Source organism: Ursus americanus, chromosome X (genome assembly GCF_024610735.1).
Source record: "Ursus americanus isolate L20-20 chromosome X, mUrsAme1.1.p, whole genome shotgun sequence".
Classification (NCBI taxonomy): Eukaryota; Metazoa; Chordata; class Mammalia; order Carnivora; family Ursidae; genus Ursus; species Ursus americanus.
This window is the reverse complement of record NC_142164.1, coordinates 96380496-96401763: the sequence shown is the minus strand read 5'-3', so window position 1 is coordinate 96401763 and position 21268 is coordinate 96380496. Positions and strand designations below refer to the sequence as shown.

General features: G+C 37.4%; 1 protein-coding gene across 11 annotated transcripts in view; it reads right to left on the bottom strand.

The window, feature by feature from the left end:
* DMD (dystrophin) overlaps positions 1 to 21268 on the bottom strand; it is a 2097152-nt gene that overhangs the window by 665239 nt on the left and 1410645 nt on the right. For all 11 annotated transcript variants that reach the window (XM_087859359.1, XM_087859361.1, XM_087859356.1 and 8 more), the window contains one exon: positions 2343 to 2444. In XM_087859359.1, the coding sequence (XP_087715485.1) occupies positions 2343 to 2444 (102 nt within the window). The remainder of the gene's footprint in view (positions 1 to 2342; positions 2445 to 21268) is intronic.

Below are 21268 nucleotides of genomic sequence, written 5' to 3'. Positions count from 1 at the left end.
GAAAGGGGATTTATGTATTTTTAGAGCAATGGATCACCCTTCAGAAAAATCATCCCTTGACCTTTAAAAAGAGATTTTTGATCCATGTGGCGATTTAAACAGTCCCTACAGCTTGTCGGCTTGCTGTGCTGGGTTCCATATTCTGAACTGTGAGGTGGTTTCTGAGCCTCTAGTGTGTGGGGCTCCCACAGACCCCAGCTCATCTTCAGGTGTTTCCAAGGTCACGGTCCATATGAAAAATTGCATGTGAATCAACTATTTCTCCACACCCCCACTCTCCCAAGTCAATCTTGCCCTTCTGCCTCTATCAACTTAATACGCTGATTCTCCTCCAAACCCAAGGGATAAATGGTAGAACAGGAATGAGTTTTCACTGAAGTTCTACTTCTCCTAAATGGGCTGACTTAAAAGGAAATGCGGAAGGAGAGAAACCAGAAGGAAAGGGAGTGCTCACTCTACAAGACGGTTTTAAGGAGTGCAGATGCGAAGGAAAGTTAGCACCTCTTTGCTCTTCCTTTTATTTCAGAAATCTAATTCCCCTTTTATATCACTAATGCGAAGGCAGAAAGTAGATAATGCTCCTTTAGATGGCTCTGATCTCCAAGTGACCCAGGAGTTGAAGGCTTGAGTGGGAGGTGTGATAAGTTAGCATCAAGTGCTTGGATTGTTTATAGACAATGAACACAAAACTTTTCTCGTTGACTTTAATTAAGAATTTTCCCTCTGTTGTTTTTTTAACAAAGGTACAGAAGTAAAAGTCAATTTCAGTGCATATCTGTAATCTGTAATAATTGTGCCAAACCCTGCATCAAGTCTTTGAGAAGCAAACAAGAGCAGACAGAGTAGACCTCTGGAATGATCCATTTGTTTGTTTCATTGCTTACTACCAGAGTCACTCTGTTAACCAAGGAAAGTGTCTGCTTAGGAACCGGCTTTCTTCAGAGCATCAGCAGAAACACTTAAATTTGCTGCTTTTGGGACCTTCTACAGCTCTCCAATCTAAATACCGAACACTGTGTTGCTCCATGAAAATTATCATACCAGGCTTGAAACTGGATGCAAATAATGATAATAATAAAAATAAAATAATAACAATTATTATTACTATTATTATTCTTTTGGACATTAGGAATGGTAACAAAGTATTCCTGAATAAATGTCTCAGTTTCTACACATAAATCTGTGCCTTTTAGCATCCGGTGCTTGGACATTATACGTTTAGACTAAAACTTTACATTTACCTAAAGAAAGGAGCCTTGTAAACTCTAAGAAAAACAAACAATTTTCTAGAAATGAAGCTTGGGCCAAGCATAAGCAGTGACCTCAGAGACAGAGTCTAAGTCATGGTAATGTTGTTTGCAAGGACAAACTAGTTCTGTATAATGAGGTTATTGACCTGCACTGTTTCAGAGCAGTTTTAAATGTGAGGGCGAGGCTCACTAAATCTCAGCCTGCAATGTTAGCCAGAGAAACCAGGACTGATCAATAAACAGCCACCATTCCTCGCTCCCGGGAACCTCCATCATAATGGGACCCATTGTAATTTTGGTCAGGTAGAGAAACTAAGGTAACCTATACCTAACGTCTGTTTATCACTGGACTCTCATTTGCAAATGGAAGCCATTGATTAGCTATTTTTCGAAAACCGAGCTGCCTCTCCATTTCTCTCCTTGTGTAATAGCCTGTGAATAAATGTGTCCCAGACTTCAAAATGTAGGAAAGAAGGAGAGGAAGGGAAGGTAGGAAAGGAAAGAAGGAGAGGTAGGAAAGGAAAGAAGGAGAAAGCTTTCTCCCAGGCCAGCTTTTTACAAAAGAGAGAAGCAATTACATGACATTTCACTAAAAATTCTTGACCCAATAAAGTAATATAGCCCGAATGCCGATTTTCGTCTTTCATAAGAAAAGAGTGTCACAGAGAAAAGAAAGGTCACGAACCATATTGTGATTCTTTACAGCTGTTGGAGACAGACAGTATGATGCAGTAGCTTGATTTGAATTAAGCCAAACAATATGAAAAGCATCAAGGCTGGCAAGCAAAGCAATAAAGCCTCAAAGAATTTAATCTACCTTGAAGGTGGGACTACTTTCTGTATTGATGGCAGCACACCAGGACAGAAATGAGTCCTTTAATGCAATGACTCGTTAATAGCCTTAAGATCACAATATATAAATAGGATATGTTGATCAAAAAGACAGCTCAGCCTCTGCTATTGCGGTATAGACAATATTTCTTTACAAGTTATTTCATTGATTATAAATAGACCACGTCAATGGCAAATGTACAACAGGGGAAGCATAACCCATTATGAGGTAATGGATATTGCTAGAGGTTGCTTCATTACCTTCACTGGCTGAGTGGCTGGTTTTTCCTTGTACAAATGCTGCCCTTTAGACAAAATCCCTTCCACATCCGGCTGTTTAGCTTGAACTGCTACTTCAATTTCCTGGGGAAAAGAACACATACAGCGCAGATTAACTTCACAGTTAGCAATAAAATTACTAAATTTAAATATACCCTTGGAGACTCCACATGTATTGCGGATCAATTTCTGCATGGTACATCGGGGCACAAGAAAGTAGCTTTAGAGCAGAGAAAAGAAATAGAGGCCATTGTGGAACAGAGTAAAGTTGAAAATATTTATCCCAAATCTCCTTGAATTCTACCCTAATGGTATTAAATAGAAACACAGACACTAACTTTGTGCTTCAAAGAAATGAACCTCACATGCAATAATGAGAAATAGGACTTACGAATATGATTAATATGGATAAATGCTACTGTTAGCTTCAATAATCCCAGTAATCCTATGTTCATTTTACTTTACAAACTTCTTATTTTAACAGGATTCTTTTGGGCTTTGGATACATAATTTCGCTTCGAAATAAAACCAAATAATTCTTCCCACATCATTGTTAAGATTAAGTTTCTTTCCAAAGAGTAAACACTTAAAGCACCATGTCAAGGCTTATTAATTATTAAGCAGTCAAATTAAACAGGCCTTTTGAGGAATGATTTAACTATTTAAAAAAAACAAGTTTGTTTTCCCTTAGTCTAGAGAAGACTGAACAATGACCAAACAAACAAAAACCTCTTTAGATATGAATATAAAGTGTTTTGTTATTGGCTGCTGTCTAGCTCGCTTGAAGAGAGAACAAAAGAAATGTGCATAAATTGAAGCTGAAGGAAGTGAAGTTAAATATTACAGAAGACTTTTTGGATGGAACACTTGCTAAACACTAGGATGGAATATCGATTAATCAATGTCAGGCGTCAGTCAGGGGCTGGGCAATCTTCCCCGGATAGCAACTCCTGATTAACGCCTATCTCCCTTCCTCCCTCTCCCACCCTGGAGCCTCCCAGCACTGCTGTGTGTACGTGTCTTCATGCCACTGCTTCCTTTATATACTCCGTTTGTATCTTTCTCTCTCAGCTCATCAAAGCGGGGAGTCCTCTGAACCCAAATTACTATAACTTACAGGGCACAACAGGGTGTCTTACAGTTTATGCGTGTTCGACACACACTCCTGAAAGGGATTATTTCTTAGTTCTCATTATACTAAAAACCAGGGGATGGTGGGCACACATACGCATCAAGGCACACACCACTTTCAGGAATAATAATTATGGAGGAAAACAGGACCTAAAATTATAAGAACTTTCTGAATGATAAAAAAAATTCTAAAAGTTATTTTTTAAACAATCTTGTGAACTTGAAACGAGTTCAAATTCAGCATGGACTCTGGGAGAACTGGGTATTTCTTCCTTGAAAACTGCTTATAAGCGTACCCCGTATAAATTCTATATCTTCCTAAACTGATGACAAATAGTCAATAATTCTACCGATGTTTCAGGTATGTGGCCAAATGATGAACACCACCATCTTTCTCTCCCTGCCCCTCTTCCGCAATCCCAAATAAATAGTTCCAAAGATCGCAAAGCACTGATGCTACTATTCAGAAGGCTTTGGCACACAGAGTTAGGAGACTGCATTTTTTATCACAAGGAATTCCCTTAGGAAAAAACACATTCTAATTCATGAAATTTTCATTGGTAAATGAACATGAACAGTAGCAAGGCTGACATTAGGGCAGCCCAGATATTAGTTAGAGCTGAATTTGAAGCAGGTGCTTGCTAGATGAACTGAGGAAACGTTGGCACACCTTGTGAAATGGTCCTGGTTTGCACCTGCAGAAGGTAAGATATTCCCTCTTCAGGCCATTCGGTTAGGCCCAGATTTAGTCCTCTGATGAATGAGCACTGCAAAGTCACATCATTTCCCTTCATAGAAATGTTTCCTATTAACATGTCCTTCTGTCACTGCTAATGTCATCTCTTTGTCCTTCAATGAAATAATGAAGAGTTTAAGTACCTGGATGAGATTTACCCTTAGTCCCACAGAAATAGAGCAATGGTGAAAGAATCATGTTCAGCTCTAAATTCTTTGTTGTTATTTCTTGGCCATGTTTTGGAGAGCCTGGTCTCTAATTACACATACCTTTGATAAATCACAGAGGCCATTTGTGAAAATAAAATTCTACAATTTACCTCAATACCTTTATTTGCAGTGTGAATTTATTAGTTAAAAGGTAGGTCTGTTGTTCAGGGTCAAATATGATTGCTCGAAGGGTCAACTGTAGTAAATCCAATTAAATTCACTGAAAATACTCTTTAGTGTATTTTTCCTTCGTGTGAGAAAAATACACTATACGAAGCTGATGATCATTCTGAGAAAATGGAAGTATAAGTGAATTAAATTAAAAAAAAATGATATCTCTCCAACAATGAAAGCTTGACACGGAGAAATTGAAAAGCACAGCAGAGCAAACAACCCCAGCTGAAGCACGGGACTACGCAAAAGTAAAAAATGCTGCTACAATCCTTAGCTGTGCTGAAAATGTCAAGAAACTGCTATAATGATATTAACTGCAGTAATAATATTTACAAACCAGAGTTACTAACAGTTTACTATGTGTCAAACAGTGTGTGTTTCATACATTTTTTTCCTTCATACTTAACACTCCCACAAAAGGGTATTATCTAATTTTACAGATGATGAAACTGAGGGAGACTGGGTCAGTTGTCCAAAACCACATGGTCTGCAAGTGGCAGAGTTGAGATTATAACCAGCAAATGTATGCCACTAAAGGTCCACTATATCCCTCCCTCAGCCATGTAGACGGTGTGTGTATGCACTCTAAAATTGGCAGTCGTATCTCTTAATACCATGCTATTTTTTTCTCTTCCGGTTTGACTCCAGTACATTCTGTAATATGTTTCTAGGGTGTAAGTGAGAGAAAATCCGGTCTCTTCCCATAGAAAAGAAATAAATTCTTACATAGCCTTAAAAATGCACCAAGGGTGTCTCTTTGTGGGTTTATGATTGCCAAACTGATGATATCCAGGTCAAAGAATTGGTTTGAGTAAACCTTTTATCTCACAAATGGCCTTACATCTTTATATGATTTAAGATAAGGTGAAGGAGGTCACCACTAAAATGGAAACATAGCTAATTATAGTCGCCAGTTTTTAAGCAAAAAGTGTTCGACTTCAAAGAACATTCAGACAAGAAAGTCTTCATAGAATTTCAAAAAAAAAAAAAAACCCTCACCTCTAATAATAGCACCTTTCCATTTAGGATTTTTCCCCTGCCTTATTCTTAATATATCCCCTACACTGTAAGACTGTTCACCAGAAGTCAAGACCCTTATGATATGACTAGAGTTTTATTTCCCTCATTTCATAGAATTGACAGCTCACTACAGTCTCATGAATAATTTTAAGAAAATAATTTGTAGTAATTAGAGAATAGGGAGTAATCCCTCGTTAATAATCACTAGGAGAATATCATGGTGTATTTTAAAATCTAGCCCTCACAGGTTTCCCAAATGGAGTGACATTCTAAGTACCTTCAGTCTTAGTTATTTCTTATGAAACAGTATTACTCTTATTGGGGAGTTGTTGGTCTGACAAGCCACGAATCAAAGGTTAGTGAAGAAAAAAGACTCAACAACACCTGTGAGGGGGAAAGCAGCAATTCCAATGCAAATTAATGCACACTTACATTTGCTAAAAATTGATACAGTCAATATTATATTTCTAATTTCATATTAAGCTGATTATACACATTTTTTCAACTAGAAAGTTGCCCCAAGGAAAGTGTAACAGAGAGACATTTTGCCCTGTTTTATTTTTAATTGTGTCTCCATCATTTTACCTATTGCTAGCCTCATAACACATGGATATATATGTATATATGTATGGCATACTATATATCACCATACAAGGAGGATATAAACAGCCTCTCACATATGTTTCAACATTCATTTATTCTTTGTTCATTTGACAAAGATGGACTGAGTATTCACTGTATTTCAAAGTCTTGGCTGAATACTACAGGGCATAATGTAGTCCTTTGTGAAGGATAAAGACAAACGATCACATATTAAACTTAGAAGGCAACAGGTAGAACAGCCAGCTGAGTGCAATGTACAGTGGGGCACAGAGAAGGAACTGATAAGTTCTGTGTTTGAGGGACAACAAGAGGGTGGGGGCTGGCCTCACAGCTGAAGAAAGGCTTGAGCAAAGGCTTGGAACACAGAGAGCTCAGGCACCTGGCTGACAAAGGGAACAGATGATATAAAGTACTGCAAGAGGGAATCTGGGATCTGCAAGACAGGAGCCAGGGGCAGCACAGTGAGCCCATGTGGGGCAATGGGAAGAGATCGCACAGGAATAGAAGGCAAGAGCCAGGAAAGAAGGATCTCTTACACTATCCTCAGGACCTTAGTGGAGACTCCACCAAAGGGTTCTGAATGAGGGAATCACACTTTGCATTTGAATTGATGTTCTAAAAATGAATATATATGAATACATGAATAGACAGAAAAAAAGATCTACTAATGCATGGTTTTTCATTCAGATAAGCTGGTGTGAATGAGATACGTATGCTGCTACCGAAAAAAAAAAAAAGTTCAGGATAAAAATGACAACTTTCTCCTTAGCAAACTTAAGTGACCATTTCCTCAGTTTTCTAATTTATAAAGAGTATTTCTTGCCATTTGGCTATTTTGTCAATCCCCACGATCAACAATTTTTTCTATGAACTCTAAGATAGCATGGATTCTAAGAACCATTATTATTTTATGAACTGCTAAGACAGTTAAAAAAACAGATTTTGTAGACACTATTATGAGATATATCTCAATCTCAGAGAAGTTGAAATGTAAAAAAAATGCACTTTTGAAGTCATGGAAATTCTAAGATGTTGGTGAATACAATTGGTTTATTACTTCATTATTATTCACTGACTCCATAAACATGTCTACACTGTGAGTGAGTACACTTTCCTCCCCACTGCCTTTGGTCTTTACCATGTGCCTTAATTTGATCAATGAACTGTGAGCAGAAGAGACTGTATGACAGCTGTGAGCTGGGTCTTTAAAGACAATTTAAGATCAGCTCGTACCCCCGTTCCTGTCTTCTACGATGAGAGAACAATGTACCATATAGGAGTTGCTCTTTCAGCCTGGGTTCTGCAATAAGAAGACATTTGAAGCAGATCCACAATTTATTATAAGAAAACCTGAACGTGATCCACAGTGTGAAGTAAAGATGCAGCTGATCTATAGACGCACGAGTAATAAATGCTTGTTGTTAGAAGTCACTGAGATTTGGGGCTATTTGTTACTGCAGCAAGAGCTAACAATTACAACATTATAGTGAAACAGCCAAACAAACAAACAAAGATATGGGTCCTGGGATGAAAAACCAAAGTAAACCTCTAAAATAAATGTACCCTGGTCACATATTTCGGCTGCCCCATCTCTCATTCCACATACAAACTGTTTGCTAAAAAGGGTAGCAAGAAACGAAAAATGAAATGGAATCAATATTGTGTTAGAGCCTGACTTCTCTGGCCTAGATTGTCAGGCAGACTCTGACAAATGAAGGCTGATGGATGGAAAAACACAACATTGTGCAGTTGCATTTCTTTCTCTTTACCCTCATACTGGGTGACTGTTCTTTTATTTATCTACAATTAGGTTTGCGAGACCACGGCAACGCAGCTCTCCTTCACTGTAACTGCATGCTGTCAAGTACGTGCCAAGCTGATTGACAGAGAATGACAGGTTCTCTCTTTCCATTCCGAGCTAATCAAGGGCAGCCCACCAAAGGGAGGCTTTTTTCTGATTTAGAGATTTATGGATTTCAAAAATAATCTGTCCAAATATACAAAGTATAATGCAATATTGATTTTTTTAAAGTGGCAAGTGTTATGAAACCAAGAAGATATAATCTACCAAGGTACATACTTGGAATGTTCAAGGCCAATAAGAGAGTGGACATAGGTGTGACCATCAAGTAATGAGATTGATATTCAGAAGCCACACTTAGAAGCCCTCCACTCATGAAGAAGGGGTTTCAGAGACTTTTGGGCAGAATTATTCTGACAAATGAAATCTTACCAACAGATCCCCAACATATTAATTCATTCAATAAATACTGACTAAATATAAGAACACCTCTTATGTTATGATTAGCTTAAGTAATGGATATTTAACAGTGAATGAAACAGACAAAATTTTCCTGTTCGCACAAAGCTTGCCTTCTAATGGAGATGATGGACAATAAAATACAAATTATGGTACCTCAGAGGGTGAAAAGTGCTAAAGAGAAAAAAAAAAGCATCACATAGAGATAGGTATATGTGTGGGGTGAGGAAGGATGGGAGGGGCACATTTGAGAAGGTGTGGAGGGGAAAGGCTCACTGAGAAGGTGGTCTTTGAATAAAGATTAGTTGGAAGTGAAAGAATGAATCAAGCTGCTCTCCGGGAAAAGCGATCCATGCAGAGGAAACCATGAGTGCAAAGGCCCAGGGGCAGCAGTGTGTCTGGCATGTTAGGTAAAAAAAAAAAATGAGGAAGCCTGGGTGACTGGAGCCTAGTGAGAAAGGGGAGAGTAGCAGGAAGCAAGCAAGAGAGGCTGGGAAGGGTAAGCCCCACAGGGCAACTATGTGAGGACCCTGGCCATTACTCTGTGTGAGATTAGGAACCATGGGAGGGTTTTCAGCACATGAGTGATGTGATTGGACTTATTTTTTTAACAGATCATTCTGGCTGCTGTGTGAAGATGAAACTGGAGGGAGGCAAAGAAGAGACAGTAGTTATAAGCAAATTCCCAAGGGAGTTAGTTGAAGCCACATCCTTTGGAAGGAAGTACTTGTTTGGGGAAACCTGATACACTTACTCTGAAACCCTTTATACATATAGTTTTTGAATGAGGACTAAATCTCTGATCTGGTTAAAGCCATACTTTAACCAGAGTCATTTACTGAAAGTGGTGCTCCCTAGGTTTTACTACCTTCCTAAGTCCTAAGCGGTAAAGACTGTGGGCTCTAAAGCCCAGCTCTGTAAGTTCTGATCCTGGCATGAATTGATTATTTTCAACAGACACGATATGGCCCATAAATCCTAAAGTATATTCTAAAACCTTTGCTATCTCATCCTTTTCAGAAAAAATTAGCCAACCACTGATCTAGAGAAATGGGTGGGCTTGGGATTTGTGTCTCTCAAAACCTTCAGTTGCACAGAAAAAGTATACGGGTAGTTTTTTTTTTTTTTAAGATAAAATATGAGAAATATATTTGCCCTTTATCTCCTCATATAGACTCATAGAGACAGTCAAACAATTTATAGTTAGACCTTACAGCAGGGCTCAACAAACATTTTCTATAAGGGGCCAGACAGTAAATCCTTAGGCTTCATAGGCCATATGGTTCCTGTCATACCTGACTCCCGCTGGTGCAGCGTGAAAGCAAACATAGGTAATGTAAACAAATGAGCCTGATTGTGTTCCAATAACACTTTATGTACAAAACCAGGTGGTGGACTGAATTTGTCCCTTGCACTGTAGTGTGTGGACTCCTGCTTCAGTGTATTACAGTGCTGTTGGAAGTAATCAGATCAGGGACAAGAACATCTGGGTTCTAGACTTAGTGATTCATAAGTTGGGGCAAGTCACTTAAAATCTCTGAATTTTAGTATTTTAGTATCTGAGAATTACAGATAGCATTGCCCCTCTACACGAAAAGCTGACCGACCTTTGAAGAACTTTTCTACATGGAAACCTGACAAAGTTGGAATGTTAACCATGTTAGTAGGCAACATCACTACTGCTAAAAAAATTAAAAAAAAAAATAAAGACTGATGGGTAAATTACACCTGGCTTAGGAGTTCTACTAATGAACTACAAATGTTTAATGGAGAGCCATAGTTGGGGGGATCCCCTAAGTATAGTAACTCTTGTAACTGAGCAGGTATCTTTCATGAATCTTGGAAACTCTACCTATGCCACAAGACATTGACTCCTGGGGCACATTAGTCTTCCAGGCCAGAGTTGACCCGGCACCTTTATACAAGTCTCCTTCCTTTGTACCTGACCTGTCATCTGGGAGTGGGAAGATGCCGGCGAAGAAAATGAAAAATCTCTTGCAGTGCTCTGTGAATGCTGCACAAACTGCTGTGAATTCTAATCCCACTAAAGATAGATGCCTGATCCTGCCTTCCTGGGAAGCTGCGTTTCTGTTCCTGTGCCCTTTCAAGTGAATTTGAAGTTGAATGTGGTTAATGGGAGCCTCATTCAGTTGCACCTAAGAAGACTTGCTGATGGGCTTTATAATAATCATGTCTAGGACCCACATTTTCTTTCCACAAATTAATTGCTCTAAAATTGGGACACATTTTATAAATGATGGCGTGTCACAGTCTAACTGACAGCACCTCTTTCTTAGTGACAGATAAAATAATGATGCATATTCTAATCAATGGTGTCTTCGCAGCAATGAAATATGGTATGTGACCAGGATATTCATAGTAGGTCAGGATCAAATGATTTAGTATATGCAGAAGTAATACTAACTGCTACCATTTATTGAGAATTTACTAAGTACAAACACTCTGCTATGCACTTAACATAAATCATTCTAGTTAATCTCCCTCAAGCTCTACTGCAGAACCTTTCACCACATATAACTGTCATTTTTTTCAGATTAAAAAAGAGTCACAAGAGGTGAGGAAACTTGCCTAAGGCACAAGCTAACAGATGGTAGATTTGAACCCTGGTTTGTCCGAGGCATACCCTGCATGCTTAATTACCATACTATATGTTCTATGAATTTTAGTATATTCCATGTATAGAGTTGGATTTTCCTTGATAAACCACAGGGTTTAGAACCAGAACAAAGTATTTTTGATTAACATATAATTTTAAAGTAGGGTTTTTCAACCTCAGCACGACTGACATTTTGGTGGGAACAATGATTCGTTGTAGGGAGCTTCCCTTTTATTGCAAGATATTTGGCAGCATCCCTGGTCCTGATTCACAAGATGCAAGTACTACTTCCTTCCTCCCCCAGGTGTGGGAACCAAGACAGTCTCCAGACACTGACAAATTCCCCTGGAGAATAAAATCGACCCTGGCTGAGAACCACTGAATTATTGAAGAGATAAATGAGCACACGAAAGAATGTCTCCTCATGGTCTTCATTTCCAGTGTACATGAAATAGGATGATTTAATATTAATATCCTTTTTCTCCTTTTCCTTGTATGGAACATTGTTTGTAATGCCATCTTTTATATATTTTTTTCATACGCACTACTACGCGCACGATGACTTAAACCTCATTTGAACGCAGTTCTGATGAATTCTAACAAAATCGTAGGTTTCAGTTTCTGGCTCAATTATTCCTAAAAACACCGCTTGAAATACCCAGACGGATTCAGGGACGCAGTGTATTCTGTGGAATAGAGAGGCCTATGGAACAGAAGGTGGTCTTGCTATTTCAGAGTTAACCTTTTTCTTGCATTGCACATTTGCCTTGGCCAGCGATATCTGCATTGCTTTAAACTGATATAGCACAATGCTGAATTTATTATCCATGTGACAACTGGACATAGTTCTTGAAGTCTTGATAGAGAGTATTTTTTAATGTAAGTATTATTAAGCACTAGAAGTTTCTTTTTAAAATATAAAACAGCAGTTAGGGTAATTTTCAATAAAAGCAAAGAGCAAGTCAGTACACCTGAAACTAATATAATATTGTATGTCAACTACACTTCAATAAAAAAATTCAAAAGAAAAAAGCAATTCAACTCTGACTTCATGATTAACACACACCAAGTAAAATTAAAGATGCTTTGTTTTTTACTATGAAGTGCCATACCAAAATTATAGTTATTATCTAAAACAACTCTTTCTAAAGTCTTCCATAAGCTCAAGCAATCAAATGGATAACTGGATTAAACTTGTGTTTAAAAAAAAATAGCAACGACAACAAAAAAATCTGAGGTTTCTCTTTTTTTTTTTTTTTTTTTAAAGATTTTATTTACTTATTCAACAGAGATAGAGACAGCCAGCGAGAGAGGGAACACAAGCAGGGGGAGTGGGAGAGGAAGAAGCAGGCTCATAGCGGAGGAGCCTGATGTGGGGCTCGATCCCATAACGCCGGGATCACGCCCTGAGCCGAAGGCAGATGCTTAACCGCTGTGCCACCCAGGCGCCCCTGAGGTTTCTCTTCTGAGTAGTCTTTCCTTAAACATGTATGAAAAACAAAGCTAACATGAGGGTTTCTGAAACCAAGGAAAGGAACCCATGATGGAATAAAGCCCCTTCTTTGGTTCACATAACATGTCACTCCTCATCTTGAGTCCCAGGGTTCCATTCAGCCTGCCAAACTTAATTTTCATATTCTTGTAACTCTCTATGATTTCTACCACTCCAGCTAAGCGGACATTTTCATTTGTCTCCTGTAAGGTCAAAGATAAAGTTTTGGATAAGGAACTGTGGACCTGTATTTCAGATGCATATAACTGTTAGAACACAGAATATACAGAGAATTCATATTAATCTGTAAGAGAAAACAATCCAATTGAAAACTGGGCAAAGTATTTGAAGACTCAACTCATAGAAGGAAATATCTGAATGGGCCAACAAACTTGAAAAGCTGTTTAACCAGGGATATGCAAATTAAAATACTAAATTCATGTCATTTTCTGCTGCTGGTGGAAAGCAATTTACAATGTATAATAACGATGTGAATACTCTAATGAGTCAACATTTCTACTAGGTAATGTCACATGGGTTTGTGAGGAGACCTACAAAGAATGTTCTTTCAGCTATGTTTACATAAGTGAAAAACTAGAAACAACCTAATGATCATCCATTTCTAACCTTTTAACTCTATTGATTATTCTTATTCAAATCAAACATACCTTTAAAAGACTACTTCTCTTCTCTAAAGCTACTTTAAATAATTGTTCTTATTTTGTATGGTGTCCAAAATTCTGTTTAACTTAGTCATAAGCAAGTTAATGCTTCTATTCATAACTGACCCATTGAAGATATTAAAGATAATAAAGGTAACACTTTCTCTAATAAATCTGACATTAGCTATAATGGCAAAGATAGTATAATATCTCAGATAACATCTACCTGGTTTTGAGTAAAGCACAGGAGTGTGTGTGTATAATTTTGTATTTGTGTTATCTCTCCAATTATGTAAACCACTAGCACTTATTACTATGCTAATGCTAGAATATATATTGTAATAAATGTAACCATGAATTGTTAATTTTGTGTTTCTTATCACCTACTTCATCAGATAATTTAAAAGAGATGCCTATCTATCCATATTTTCTCTACTGGTTACTCACAAAACTTCTCTCAAATGAATCTTAAAAATTAAAAGTATGCACACATGGTTTTGTAATTTCATGGGTCAATAAGTAGAATTTTAGTTGTATCCTACACATTCTAGTGAGTGCTTCCATATTTTGCCTTTTGAATGCTTAATAGTTATTAATTTCAAGAAAATCAATCTCATTTTAATGACTAACATGCTACATAATCAGTTATTATAAATGCAGTTTGTGTTTGTAACCTTAAAATTAAAACTGTTATTAAAACACTGAGTTAAATAATTGTGGGTGCTTTTATTAACTATATACTTCATGCCGTCTTATGATCAGTGAGTGATTGCTGAATATTCATTATGTCCAGAGGAGGCAATGAGGTGTTCAGAAGTTCGAAGCTGTGGCTTTAGAAGCACTGGACATGCAAACTCTTAAGTTTTTTTTTTTTTTTTTAAGGATTTATTTATTTATTTGACAGAGACAGCCAGCGAGAGAGGGAACACAAGCAGGGGGAGTGGGAGAGGAAGAAGCAGACTCCCAGCAGAGGAGCCTGATGTGGGGCTCGATCCCAGAACGCCGGGATCACGCCCTGAGCCAAAGGCAGACGCCTAACAACTGCGCCACCCAGGCGCCCCAACTCTTAAGTTTTTAATATACTGATCTGTACACTGAAATTACACAGCAAATTAAATGCATTTACGCTAGGGGATAATTTAAATAGTTAATTTACAACTAAGGTGTCTCTTTTTCAAAATATATATCAGATATAGATTGAAGCATTTTATATCTTCCATAATATGTATAATTCCATATATTGTATATATATTTTCCAACATGTGAAGGAATGAGCCCAGACATACTACAGCTCTCAAGGGAGAGCGAGGAAGAAAGAGAGAAAGGTATGACAAGGAGAACAGCAGATACGTGACAATTTAGAAGTATTTGGAATACAAAGGTGATATCTAAGTCAAGTACAACTGACTAGAAGTAGTAACCACCTAATTTTGCCTGTTAGATGATAGGAAGACTTATACAACATATAATTATATTTTTAATTAGATTTATAATACACTCTTATTTTCAATGAAATGGAAATTAATATATGTGAAATCTCAAGTTAGAGAACTGTATATTTAACAAAAAAAATCACTATGGCATTTCTGAACAAACCTAGTGCACCAAATTTGCTTACATCTTCAATGGGAAGAATCATGTGACTTGTGATGTATTTCCCCACTAACACGATCTAAGTTTATTTTGAATTTGAATATTTCAAGTATTCCTTAAAACTTTATCTTGAGAATGCTACTGAGTTTCATTAGAAATATTCATCTCTAAATTAATTTCCACCAATCATTTTGGTAAATTTTTTTAACTCTCAAATATGAGTAGAAGCTTATATTAGTGTAAGTTTATGAGATGACAATTAAATAGTAAAATAGTTTTACTTAAAACAAGTATTCCTGAAAGTGTTATTTTTAGTGTTAAATGATTTTTCTGCATATTTGTTTTTTCTTCTCCTTTTTAAATAAAATCACAAAGATTATGGCCGTAGGTTCTCTTGTTTTTATTTTTTCCCATAGCACCTGATACAGTGTTAACACCAAATCCATGTCCTCCTCCTACATAAAAGGGTATTGAGTGGCTTTATGTTGTTATAACTTCTTGGCAGTCATGCTTACCCATAATAATAGTCACATTTGCTTTTAGAAGTGTCATAATTATGTATTTCGAATTTTAAGTGTTCTTTAGTGGTAACTCACTTACTTAAGGATTCCTTTAGCAACCAATACAGTTTAGTGAGCAGAGCACAGCATTTCCTGATGAAGATATAAGTTCATAGCTATGAGGTCAGTTGGGTAGGTAGCAGGCAGACAAGGGACACTGCAGAGACCAGAAAGTCAAGGAGAGTACAGAGACCAGCATGGGGACCATAGATCATGTAGTCCATGTAATTTTCCCTCACCTATCAATCCAGATGCCATCCTAGAGAGGAGCAAGAGGAGAGCTGAGGAATCTGAAAGATTTGCCATTTATTCAAGAGATAGCAACACATATAAAGAGACTGATAAAATTGTTTGAGTGAGGTCCTTTTTTCTCACTGCCCAACATGGGGGAATTATATGAAGAACAGTGAGGAATAAATAAAGTTGCAGTTGTTTAATTCATTATATGACCCTAAGGTATTTATATCATTTATACAATTCTTCCCACATATTTATTATATTTATGACTATTTACCTACTTAAGAATCCATGAAAATGCTTTTTAAAGTGTAGTTCCCAGACTGGCAGTATCAGTATCACCAGGAAACTGCATTCTAACAAGATCCTCAGCTTATTCCACCCACATTAAGGTTTGGAAAGCATGGCACTAGATAGTGTGTAGGAGAATTGGGAATGGGTAAACGTTAACCCTAGAATTTTAATTCATTTCCATACTTACCTTAGGGATATGACATTTATCATCCAATGATACAATTTTATGAGTAAACAGCTTCATGGATATAGCTTTTGGAATCAGGTAAGAAAGGTGGCTGTATGTTTTTATAAAAGTTATTAGAAAAAATGGTACTGTTTTGAGAATTCCAAATTGCAGGTGCACAGCATTTCTGAATATATCTGAAATCTCAGCCTGCTATTTTCTACCAACACCCACTGTCACCAAGGGTGGCAACTTTCAAGTTCAAAATCTTTCTCATTTAACTTCCATTGATTCTACCCTGTATTCTGTCAATCAAAGTCATCCCTTGGGCAATATAGTCGGTAAACCAGGTGGTCCATTCATTCACTTAAACGGAAGTTGTTTGAAAACTATTGGAAGTGTTCCCACGTTTCTCCTCCACACATACTCAGAAAGGGATGGCAACCATATGCAGAGCAGAGCATTCTTTTGAGGGAAATTAAGAAATAATGATAACATTGCTTCTGAAGTTTTCATGCAACCTATTCCAAAGTATCATTATATAAATTTGCTATTAAGAGAACAAAGACTTGCTTTTAACAGAATGGAAGACTGGTAAGTAAAAAAATAAAATTGTAGTACAGTAAAAACATGATTTCAAGAAAGTATAAAAAAGATCTAGGATGACAAAATGGCTTTTAAAAGTATATTTAGAGCAACAGAACGATCAAGGAAAAAAGAGGTTTGGAGAAGATGGTCTAATACTGGTTAATGGAAGATAAAAGTAGGAATGCTTTAATTCCTATTGGATTTCTTGTAGGTCAAGAGGAATGATATTCCAACCACAAAGAATAAAACAAATAGAAATGAGAGGGAACTGGTGCCCAAGATGGGTAAAGAGATTACAAAGTCCCCAGCTGCTCAGAATGAACTCTCTTGATCTAGATAAATTACATCTTAGGACACTAATAAAACTGGCAAGTCAAATCACAAACCTCTCTGGGTGGTCTGGAAGATTGGAAAAGTGCAGTTTTGATTTTCACAAGAAAAATAAGGTGTGGGAATGAAATTTTAATCTTCCAAATAGTTATTTAAAACTTGGCTTAAAAAATGCAACGCAGGGAGAAACTACAGGTCTTCTTCAGCTAATGAAGTATTTTCAAAGAATAAGAGTCAGTTGACATAGGGACTTTGGAAAGGCAAACCATGTCACAGCCATTACCTATTGTTAGATTGATAGAAAAAGCAAGCAAATATTTACATACCTGTTTCCAATTTTTTAACAAAATTAAATCTGTATTTATCCTATAATTTGTCATCATGTTGAGTCTCTGTACAGGACTGTTTGCTAAAAAGGACAAAGACCATTCCCATAAAGTTCAAAGGTTTGTTTTAATATTTTCAGGTTATAACCTTAAGGCTAGAACCTATTTGTCATAAGAAACATTCATTAGAATCCTTGTTGTAAAAAGAACATGTTTTCACTTCAGGTTATAAACTGTATTTATCTCTATAAGAAAAAGACAAACAACCTAATATAAAAAAATTGGCAATGAATAAAACAGTGTACAAAAAAGGAAATATAAATCATTCTGTAACATTTTTTGATCCTGAAAAAAATTTATCCTCACTGAAAAGAATACAAATTAAAATTACAATGAGATGACATCTTTTTATACCTTAGCAAAGATCAAAATGGTTGATGACACACTGAGTTGACAAAGGTGTGTGGAAAAAACTCCTTCATATTACCAACTGGAGTACTCTATGACGTGCAATTTGGCCGTATTTACTAAAATAACAAGTGCCATCTTAACCCAGCCATCTTATTTCTAGGAACTTATCCTATGGATATTCTTGCAATGTGTGAGAGCGCCTGAGCATAACGTTCTACATTGTCATCTTAAAGCAGGAACAAAGCTTGAAAACAAATGAAATGGTCCTTAATTGGAATGTTGGTTAAATAAATTATGGTATATCCTTAGGATACAAGAGTATGCAAATGGAAAAAAAATGAGAACACCCTTAAGGTGCTCATATAGAAAATAATTGTCAGTATGTATCATTAAGTGGAAAAAACATGATGCAGAAACAGGATTTATAAGCATTCTACAAGATTTTTTTTAAGAAGACAAGAAAAGGAAAAATATAAATACGGAAACACACACATCACATCCTATCCTCAGAGTGCCATCAAAGAAACCGATACCCTGGCCAGCCTGTGGGGAGAGAAAAGAGGTCACTGAAAGACGGAGAAGCAAGGGAGTATTTATGCCTTTTTATGCTTTGCATTTTTACTGCAGAAAGCTACTATCTTTTCAATGAATAAAATGATTTATACTTTCCAAGTTTGTCATGGGAGGATGAATTTATTCTCCTTTATAGTAATTAACCCAGTATGACCTTATTAACAGACTACTAATTTATTGTGTATAAAAGTAACATGCAGATTCTCTTAAAATAAGAAATAAAAAGAAAGTGATATCTAAATGAAAGCATGTTTCCCAAAACACTACTTAACCATACCACAGGAAATACAATGCAATAATTTGTATTATATTCTACTGTATCCTATGCTACCTTATTCTATTTCATGTCACTCATTAAACTGATTTCATAACTCATCAATAGGTCACCAGCAACAACTTGAAAAACAGTTCTGTAAATGATCTCTTCTTCTTTATCCCTATGACCAAAGACCTCATCCAGGACCGTGTTGCTTGTCAACTACCTCAATAACCTCCTGACCAGACTCCCTTTTTGGGTACTATATGCCTCAAATTTGAGAGTTTGCAAGTTACTTCTCTTTACGGATTCCCACATCTCTCAAAGATAATGACTAAGCTCCTTGAAGCAGCACAGAAGCCTCACCAAAACTGGGCTACACTTCAACATCACTAAATTTGTTTTTCTTCCCACACTTCATGTCATTAATCACTTCCCTATCTTTGTTCTTGTTGCCCTTCTCTCTAGAATCCTTTTCCTTTCCCTCACACACATCTCACTTTATCAATTCCTACTCATCTCTTAAAGATACAGATCAGGCACCGTATCCTCCAGGAAGCTGTCTTGAGATCAGAGCTCCTGAACCACACAAAGTCAAAGTATCTTCTGGAGAGCTTGTTATAACACAGGTTCTTGAGCTTCACTCCCATCTATTCTGATTCAGGAGGTTTAAGGACAAGCCCAATGATCTGCATTTCTTTTTCTTTTTCTTTTTTTTTTTAAGATTATTTATTTATTCTACAGAGATAGAGATAGCCAGCAAGAGAGGGAACACAAGCAGAGGGAGTGGGAGAGGAAGAAGCAGGCTCATAGCGGAGGAGCCCGATGTGGGGCTCAATCCCATAACACCAGGATCACGCCCTGAGCTGAAGGCAGACGCTTAACTGCTGTGCCACCCAGGCGCCCCATGATCTGCATTTCTAACAAGCTTCTAGGTGATGCTGCTGGTCTCAGGACCACACTTTAGTAGCTGTGCTGTAAACAATACTTTGGCTGGGTTGGGTATCACTCTTTTGGGCTATCACACCATTCTGTAAGTATACTTGCCACACTGCATTGTAAATGTTTCTGCACTGATTGTGTTTAGTAAACTGAGGTATTGTAGGGGAGCACTCCTTGCCACCCCAAGATGTGACACTTTGGCATGCAGATCATTTTGTGCTGAAAACAATCAAGACCAAAAAGCCTCAGGCAGAACCTTTGACCTCTCCCCAAATGCCTAGAAGGATTTAGGTAGAGAACCTATCCCAGGAAAGAAACTTCCACCGTCAATAATTAGGTATGGTAGATCGGGAGGAACCTAGCAAGTCTTGTTTGATTGAGGTCCTCTCTAAGTGCCATTGTTTCTGGATGGCCCAGCAAACATCTCTTTACCAAACATTTACTCTGTCCATTCTTCCTGTGAACTCCTTTCCTTCCCTTTTAAGTCCCAGGCCCTCACCCCTTTTCCTTAGTTTAGAATGACATATATATTTTGTTTTGACTGAGTCTCTTTGGAATCTCTTATGTTTACGTGGATTCTCTTTATGTATGTAATCAAATTTGATTTTCTCCTGTTAATGTGTCTCATGTCAATTTAATTCTTAGACCAGCCAGAAGAAACTTGAAGTGTGGATAAAAATGTTTCCTCTCCAACAGTATATTCATACATCAGCTTGCCTCTAAGCAAATTAAGAATGAGAGTCACCTTAACGTAGTAGGACATTGTAGTTAATAAATGGTTTGTTGGTTGAATAGAAATTTCATCAGCTGCCTCATGTCTTTCTCTGCCTAGAGGGGTTGATCAGGGATATATGCAAATAAAGTTGATGTGCATATCACTGATACATTTGATAAAGTCTGCAAATTAACGCTTGTGGACAAAATGCAACAATATGAGCTGGGTAGGAAATAAAGCAATTAGAGTTTGGTAACTAATTGAACAATTGCCAAAGGAAACTGAAGCTTGAATTGGTGTCAAAATAGAGGTAAGGTTTTAGTGATGTGCTGCAGGGCTCTCTCTTAGGATTCAGACTATTTGAGAAAAAAATTTTTTTATAACACAGATGAAGTTATGGAAGGCGCACACGAAATCTGAAGTTGAAAAGAAACTAAGATATTCATACACCCTATTATAGAATCAGGATCTGAAGATCACCTCCTCTCCATCTCTGCTATCAACTGGATTGATGGGTTAACCAATTTATTAAGGCCTCAAATAATTTGGGGTTAAAAACAGGTTTCCTTTCTGGGTGGGGGGCAGCGTGAGAGGGGAGAAAACTAGGAGGGCAAAGCAATCAAAACCAAGGCGGGGGAGGCTGTGAACAGAAGGTAACAGTGTCAAGGAAAACGTAGAAGCTCAAATCACCAGAGAGGAAACAGAAACCAGACACAGAACATTACCGCTAGTTACAGATGCTGCCTCCAGTGGTAGTCTGTTTCTTGTGTATTCACTGCACTGGTCAAAACTTGATCAAGAAATGGGAGGCACTGGACCTAAAGCTCCAGGCACCTTAGTGGTAAGTAAGATAAGCAGGGCCAGGGAAGGGGCTGATGGTCTTGCATCTAATTCCAAAAAAAAAGTAGATGACACAAGAGCAGGCTGGAGAAAAGGTCAACTAAAAGCAGCACATGTGAAAAAGAACTGGTTACTTTTAACACCACTAAGTTTAGTGTGAGTCAACACTGTGA